Source organism: Erigeron canadensis, chromosome 8, assembly GCF_010389155.1.
Source record: "Erigeron canadensis isolate Cc75 chromosome 8, C_canadensis_v1, whole genome shotgun sequence".
Taxonomy (NCBI): Eukaryota; Viridiplantae; Streptophyta; class Magnoliopsida; order Asterales; family Asteraceae; genus Erigeron; species Erigeron canadensis.
In genome coordinates this window covers 35175886-35184593 of record NC_057768.1, presented here as the reverse complement: position 1 = coordinate 35184593, position 8708 = coordinate 35175886, and the positions used below count along the sequence as shown (strand labels likewise).

The window sequence follows — 8708 nt, the reverse complement described above, 5'->3', positions numbered from 1 at the left end:
GTTATATGGTAATATCTTCACTTTTGTAATGAATTTTGATGAATTTTGTGGGTATGATATACTTCAATAGATTTGTGTGTATGTGTGATGAATGAACATAGTGGTTAAAAAACTTAATGTAATCTTACGTTTATAGATATGTGGTGTGCGGCGGTATTTATCCGTGTGTACATCCGTTTTGGATGGAATTTGGTTGCAGGTGTACGACGGCTGGTGGTGGCCATTGGCCAGAGGTAACAGCGGCTACTGGTAGCTGGTGGCAGGTAGTGGCCGGAAGTTATTTTGGTAGGTCACCTATATGGTTAAAGAGGGTAAATGAATTGATATTTTGTATAAAGATATGTAATTAATTTTTAGTCAAATCTATTAATTAAATTAATAATAGAAAATGCTTGATTTTAATTTCATATATTAAATATTTAAATGCGAATGAATCTGAAAGGTTACATTGATTGTTTGATTATTTGACTATTGGTTTTAAGGGTTGAGATCAATTTGGTTATTAATTTTAGTGGTCAAGATCAAAAATTGAGTTAATTTTTTTCTCTCAGCTCTGAGAGCCATAAATATATATAATTAATCACATAAAAAGTGAATAAATCTACTATACTTTTGTTTTTAATTTTAAATCAAAGCCTTACTTAAGATTTAGTCATGTCAACCGTATATATAACTAAACTTTTATTTTATAATAAAAGAAAAATGAGTATCTAGTTGTTAGATACTTAAGTTTGAGTGTAAATTTTCACATATTAAATTTTTACTATTTATTGTATAATCTATAAAATATTAACCCCATGGCTTTTAATGATTAATAAAAGTCAAAATGTGAGTTTGTACATCAAGTGAACCACGTATTCTCGTTTCTCTTATAATAATTGTGGTTATACAACTTATTATTTCACAATACAACTCTTAGCATATACTGTACGGAGTTTTTGGCAAGATACAGGAATGCTAGCCTTCAAGCAAGGGGCTATTCTGGTTTATAAAGTTTCATTTCCATGCTTCATGAGAAAGAATACCTTTAGTTGGATGGGACCAGAAGTGTTGTTTGTCAATGTCTCTTAATAAACTACTGATTAATTCAATCACTTAAGATTTTACTTGAAACCAGTAAATTACGCATCGAGTTCCATGAACTAGATATTGCTATTACCCAAGAAAATATAGGTGAATACCACAAGTTGTAACAATAATTGATTGTTTTCTGATTCCAGATTCAGCACTGCTGAAATTTTACGGCAAACCTGTTCATTATGAAACAGACTAATAACATATATATATATATTATATAGGATAAAGTTATTTTGAGACCCTTTTTTTTGCGAGAACCTTTCAAATCAAGTCCAACCGATGATTGTTCTTTACATGAAAAATGTTTTTTGATTGTTTTCTAGAATAACTTATGTGTAATTTTGAAGTTTATAATTGTGTGGATCATGGATTATCATCCGTTATACAATTATGTGCAGATTTGAATTATTGATCACATGTGCAGGAATATTGCTATGATCACATGTTTGTAAGTCAATCACATGTAATCATAGCAATATTCGTGCACATGTGATCACCAAATCTTCACATAATTGTATAACGGATGATAATCCATACCTCCACACAATTATAAACTTCAAAATTACACATAAGTTATTCTTAAAATAATCAAAAAACAATTTTCATGTAAAAAATAATCATCGGTTGGGCTTGATTTAAAAAGTTCTCAAAAGTTCTCGCAAAAAAAAGGTTCTCAAAATAACTTTTCAATATATATATATATATATGTGTGTGTGTGTGTGTATTAAGATCAGTCAAATTTACTCATAACATGGGACGCTTTGAGTTGTACGTAATTATCTGCAAGGGGTCAAAGCGGAAAAAACTTCAAAACTTGCCCAAAGAGGTTTTTAGATGCTCAAATCCTCCTAAGTTGATTACTAAACAAATAGGTGATTCACACGATCTTCTTTTACTAGATCAAATATCTGAGAACATATAAAAGATTACAAAAAAGAGAAAGTGTTAACGGTTTACCCAATCTGACCCACATAAAAACTTTACCCATTTTGACAAATTACCTGACCCACCCATTTTACCACCTTTGATATTTATACCAAAAAGATATATTCTGAAAATTTTGAACATTTGTATATATTTAGTGCAGCATCAAAGACGTTTAGTCTAAAGATATATTCTGAAAATTTTGGGCATTTATTTATTATAACAAAATTGACATATTATACATTATACATATATAACATGTGGGAAGGATGTTTTGCCAATCATCAAGAACTTACAAACTTTCTGATGTGCATTTGAGATCATTTCCATGCACAAGAAGCAACCAAGTTACGATTCATCCATCCTAGAAACAGAGCTCCATCTCGTTCTTCAAGTCTATACTTTTGAGAGTAGTTCTCAAGCAACAAAGCCTTTATGGTGGAGTTCACAAGGGAGCTCAATGGGTATGGTGTGAATCCAGCCATAGTAAACCGAGACTTCCATTTCCCAAGAAGTTCATGTCTCTCCACCCTTTCAGCCCCCTCACATGCTATAATATTGACGATATCACGTGCAAGACAATGTTGTTCGACATTGATCCGCTGATGATGGTCCTTAGGTAGAGTTGCATCAATTGATTCAAAGATAGCCAAGTAGTAACTGAACGTTTCTTGAAACCTGTTAAAGAAAGGGGCCGTATTGACATTGGATTCTTGTTCAACTAGAGTTACAACTTTGGGCGATAAACTCTTGACAAGTCTTAAAAGTCTATCTCTATGATTCTGAGGATCTACACTCTCGTCTGGCATGTGATGAAGCATGAATGCAAAGTTAACGGCTATGGGTTCACCAGGCTGAACACCAAGATGATCAACTTCAATCTCTGAACCAGAAACCGAAACACCATGAAACTCAAATGGGATGTTACAAGACTCTGCTAAACTCGCTAACCTTTGACCAACAATGTTGACTCCTCCACCCCTTGCATACGCATTTGTTGAATCATCAACACCCGTTATTTTAAGCCTAGGAGGTCCACCGGGGCGTGAAGCAAGAGCTTGGATAAGGGTTACCCACTGACTACCTTGCGCTATCTGAAAGTCAATTATATGGATCTTATTTTCGTTCTTCATGGCTTCAGCAATTGCTCCGTTGGCGGACAAATATCCAAACTTGAAATAAGGGCATGCTTCGTAGAGTAAACGCATGTAGGAAAATAGTTCGCCACCACTTGGTTCCTTGCATTTTAGGGATTTGTAAATAGAACTACCTGAAGAAGATAATCTTGCTACAAGCCCTTCCAACATATAAGCTCCTAATCGATGCACTGGCTCGCCAAATACCGACACCATAGAACGCAACTCTGAGATTAACCAGTTGGCAGTAATTGCATCGTTTTCTGCAACGGCTTTAGCACAAGCAATAAGTAATTCTTTAAAGTCTCGTCTAGATATCATATCTGTCATTGTTCTGTCATCAGTAGACTCTAAAGCAAATTGATTAGTACTAGCCCAAGAAGAAGAAACATCATTAGTTTCGATAAATTCTTGATCGGTTCCCAGCATAGCACTTTCCAGTTGTCTCAGTCTGTACTCTAGATCATCTGCATTATCTGTAAAACCGGCCATACTTACATCTGAGGTGTAAGTATAGTCAGGCGAGTGATATGCGTCTCGATAGAAGGAATGAGAATCTTGTTGTGAGATGGAGCTACCATTTGAGGAAAAGCTGGCTGTTGAAGAAGAGTAATTACCGAATTCAGGTGTCTGAATGGATAAACGGTTTCCATAGCTTGTATCAGTTGGATATAGATTACGGTTCATCTTGCAGGAGCCAGGTAATGAAAAAGCTGTTAGATTCAAGGATCAGATTCATAAACAAATATAGACCTGTTAGGGCTGGGCTTAGGACGGCTGTCATAAATGTCGCGGGTTGGGTTATAGGTAAACAGGTTAAGCATTTGTATACACCCACATATATACCTATACATTTATTTATATATCTGATGTACTGCCCCACTGATAATTCGTTTACCTGACCAACCCGTCCAGATAAACAGGTAAATGTTACGTTGCAGATAAACTGTTAAACGTTTCTTATATAGAAAAATAAAAATTTTATATATTCAACCCAGCAACCTGTCCTGTTTATTACCCCCTTTCCACAAATGGGCCACCAGTGTCGACTTAAGGTTTTTGGAGGCCTTAAGCGAGATCAATTTTGGGGCCCATTTTTATTAGCATATAAATTAAAGTATACAAAAAAGCAAAAGTTATTAAACTACTAGTAATAAAAAGAAGTAGATGTTAGATGCAAAAACCAATAAGGGTGTCAATGCAATGCAGGACTTAACCCAAAGTTCAAACATTAAGTCATTAAGTCTAATACGGACTTACGGAGTATATAATATATAGAGGCTTTAGATTTTTGGGGTCTAAACTCTAAAGTCATCGCCTAGTCCTATAATACGTAAGGATTTTTAATAAGATTTTTAACTAAATGGGTTGGATACTATTAAATGGTCAACCCGAGCTCAACACATATTGGCACCCTCAGAGTACATTTGGGGCCTAAAACGATCGTATAGTTTTTATAATCACCCAAAAATAGTGAGACCGCGTTTAGTTGTCGTCATCTTCATGTCTCAAAAACATAACATCTCAGAAAGTTTTTTGAAAAAAAATCATTTTAGACAAGATTTCAGTTCTTATAACTTTTACAACTAAACAGACACTTAAATTCATACGAATAGTCATTAGATTAGATTGGCAAGACATATATTAAAACAATAATAACAGCTAAAAGAAAAAACAAAACAAAACCCATGAAGATGTCGTTTAAAACTTATATATTATTTATTTAAATATTATTTCTAAGAAAAGTAGTAACAGAATTAACTAACCTTATTTCTGAATGGAGATCAGATATAAAAGAATTTGCTTTTACTTTTGATTGATTGATGATACTTTCGATTGGGTGCTGTCTGTGTAAGCCTTCAGTTGAAGAGAAAAGAGGAGTATGCCTACTTTTTATGTGGTGGTGGCACTGCTATTTATAGCCAACAATTTTCTTATGGAGAAAATATAATTAAAATAAAGTCAAAAATATATTTTGATTTCTGTTTTACTACGTCATAAAATTAAGGCTTAAAACAAAGAAAGTATAATTTCTATATAGTTAAGGAATAATATGTTGATTAGTTATTATAAACTAATAGAAACATGATGAAAGAATACATTATACATAAGGTAGTGATATTTCTACAACAAAATTTAGCCATTTACAACAAAGATATAAGTTTTCATACACAGAATACAACTACATGATACAGATATTGTTGTAGATGGCTAAAATATGTTGTAGAAATATACATACCAATTAGACTGACGGAAGTGGACAATCAAAAAGGCAAACCCACCTTAAAGTCGCCAAATTTCCCGTCTACACTGGCCCCAAAGGGCGAACTGGCTAGCCAACGAACCATGAAAGTCGCGCATTTGTTGTTGACTTTGAACTCTTTCCCAATAAAAAGTCTCTCACACCTAATTAATATGGAAGATAGTTAGATAAATAAACAAAACAATCAATAAAAATGTCACATGATGCAAGTTGTTCACTCTTTAAAATCTACCTATTTTCATCTTTTTTACAAGATCGTATTTTCTACCCCACATGTCATATGACGCAAGTCACTCACCCTCCTCCAACCTCCACCCATCTTAGCCTCAAAACTAATATAAAGAGAAATGGCTTACTTGAGTTTCATATAAGGTGTATTGTTAAAATGGACTTTTGTGACAAAATTAGATCGTAGTGTTATAAAGTAAAAATGGAGGATTAGGGTTGTTTATATTGTATTTTTAGTCTTTCAATAATCAAATATTTACACATACCCTAAAGAGATATCCAACTCACAAGTGATAAAATAGTTATTCTTTTAGCGGCAATTACTTATTATTTATTCAGGGTAATTAGAATACTGATTATTAAATAATTCTAATAACACATAAATAATATTTATTTTGACATAATCGATTCAAAATTTTCATTAATAGCTGACACAGTTTTTGACCGATTATTCTTATTAAATTTGGAAAGACTAAAAAGGTAAAATCCTTAAAAACTCTGAATTGTTACATAAGTTTACAACTTTTAGTATGAACTAGAAGTATGTCAACACAATGTAGTGACACCGATGGGTGGTGATGAAAGTGACTGGTGGAGGTCGCAGCTGCGAGTAGTGGTGGTAATAGTTGTTAAAATAATCTATTTAAAGAGATAATGAAGATATTTTAAATGATAAGAGACTAATGATATAAATTAATTTGGTCCATCACTTTACATTCTTTTTGTTTCTTTTAACTTTTCAATAATTTCCTTTTTAAGATTGTATATATTATATTCCATCATGTCACAATATATTTATACTTTTCATAATAGGAGCAAGGGAACATCTTTAAAAAAAAAAGAAGTAAAAAACTAGAGATAAAGAAGTTATCATGTACTTTATAACAATTTTATAATGTTAAATTAATATGGTTTTAACAAATTATTAGTCACATTCAAATTATGGTAGTCGATAGGGATAGGAGACTAGGAGATGGGACCAGTAGGATGTTAATTAACGTTAAATGTAGGTTTGATTTTGAGTTAATTAACTAAGAATTTTAAAAGAAATATCATACTTGTGTTTTAATAAGAAAGTTTTAATTTAGTTATAATAAATAAATTTTAGTTTATATTTTATAGAAAAATATTACATATTGTACACCGAAATTGAACTTTATAGCCGCGGTATGGTAAAAGTCAACCTTTAGGATAGTGATGTTGGTCAACCGAACCGTGTGAACGTCGTTGAGTTTTTTAAAAATTTACCTTCGTTGTCTGTTTTGATTATTATTATGTTTAGTCTAACAAATTAACATACGGTAACCCTTGTTAAATCAGTTATAACAAAGATTTTTTAGTTTCAAAACTTTCAAGTTTTCATTTATACTTTTTTTAATTAAAATTTCATGTTATTGATGAAAATTACACGTTTTCAACTCCTGTTTTTTATCCATTAATTACTTTTATATTTTTTTTAGCAATTATCTTCACATTAATTACATACTCTACACTTGAAATACGTACACTACTTCGTAACATTATACCATTGTAAAATTAATTATCTTCACAATAATTACTTATACTATCCGTCGTTATCACTATTATCACCAGTTGTCGTCGCTTCCACCACCAGAGCACACCACGCCCGCCTCCACTACCACTATCGTATTATACAATTAAGTATCTCTAGTTAGCAATTAGGCTACACTAGTTTTAGAGGTGACAAGGTCATTCTACTACATGTAATACAAACTTGTATCGTTTGTACTACATTATCCATCCCATATTTAGTTTCCTAGATCTCATAACCATATATTTAGTTTCGTTGATCTCATATCCATCCCATATTTTCTTTATCTTTTGTTTTAATTTTTAATTATCTCAGCAAGTCAATACGTTTTATATGAGGAAGGAATCACATTGATAGAGCATCAAACAAACCTATTAGAAAAAGAACATGACGTACTTGAAAGTTGAATACAGTTGCTATCTTATTTGTTTGTGTAAATTAGTCTAGCTTGTTGACATTTCTTGTCGTCAACGTGATGCCATTAATAAGACCGTATTTGACTGTCTGTCATTAGCTGAACATGAATGCAGTCAACACAAAGTTAGAAAGTCGTAGTCTTATGATGTCGACAAATGTACTATTACGACTTTTTACTTCTAATTTGAAGTAGTTGATTGTGGCGTGGTTATTCCAGTTAGTCGGAGATAGCGCGGTTAGAGGGTGATTAGTAACCTTCCAACCAAAACGATCTTATTAAACACTTCCTTTCAATTATCAATTAACATGACTCTTTTCATTAGCGAATGAACCAATCAAACGACTAGTCCTCTTAATATCAAATCATCACTTTGCCTCTGAATGTCATACATTATTATGTTTAAACGAATACTAAAAACATTATTAGAATCATTTTTTAGAGCTTTGAAAATAACATAAAGCACACAATTGATCGAAGCTTTATACAAAACTAGATAAATTACTCGTGCTCCACTGCGATTTTTGTCATATCTAATTTATGTTAACAATAAATTATATAAACAATTATGTTAGATACATGTACCGAACGTAATTTATAACGTAAATTATTAATGATAAATTTTAGTTATTATATTTGAACATGTAATAACATTTTTTTAACTGGAAAACATTTTCTATAATTAAACACACTCTTACGATGAGAAAGAGCACCATCTTTACTATTTAATAAAGCAAAACCCTATTTTTATTTTTAGAAAGTTCTGTCTTTGAAATACCAAAAGTGCCTTTGGACATTTTATGTTTTTAATGAATTAATTTACACTTCAAACCATTATCTTCTAAAATATTTTCACTATCACCTTTACATCAACCTACAATCTTACACCATTTGACACCGCTACCACCAACAATAATACCATCACCGACAACACAAAACTGCCGTCCCCGCTAACGCCGCCGCATTGCGCGGGTACCATGCTCGTTAAATCTAATATAAATCTTTGAATTTTGATCTAACAAAATTGCAGTTAATCATAAGAATGTCGAGTGATTTATTATTCTTCAGATATTCTTCTAGGATTACTTTCCATATTGGTAAACACTTCGTCAT

At 32.2% G+C, this 8708-nt stretch overlaps 1 protein-coding gene across 3 annotated transcripts; it reads right to left on the bottom strand.

Moving 5' to 3' along the window:
- Positions 1-260: 260 nt before the first annotated feature.
- Positions 261-5008, bottom strand: LOC122580655 (scarecrow-like protein 21). 3 transcript variants are annotated; one of them, XM_043752925.1, is made up of 3 exons: positions 4904-5008; positions 2298-3850; positions 261-294 (listed from the first exon to the last, which is right to left on the bottom strand). In XM_043752925.1, exon 2 carries the CDS (start codon positions 3822-3824, stop codon positions 2322-2324), a length of 1503 nt encoding a protein of 500 aa, XP_043608860.1. In that variant the 5' UTR covers positions 3825-3850; positions 4904-5008; the 3' UTR covers positions 261-294; positions 2298-2321. The 3 variants fall into 3 exon arrangements, with proteins under 3 accessions (XP_043608860.1, XP_043608857.1, XP_043608856.1); XM_043752922.1 differs by lacking the exon at positions 261-294 and adding an exon at positions 1950-1985; XM_043752921.1 differs by lacking the exon at positions 261-294 and having other exon boundaries at positions 2191-3824.
- Between the last annotated feature and the right edge of the window lie 3700 nt (positions 5009-8708).

What these genes read in the sequence shown, in the direction of transcription:
- LOC122580655 (XM_043752925.1), bottom strand. Translation starts at nt 3,824, where the DNA reads ATGAACCGTAATCTATATCCAACTGATACAAGCTATGGAAACCGTTTA.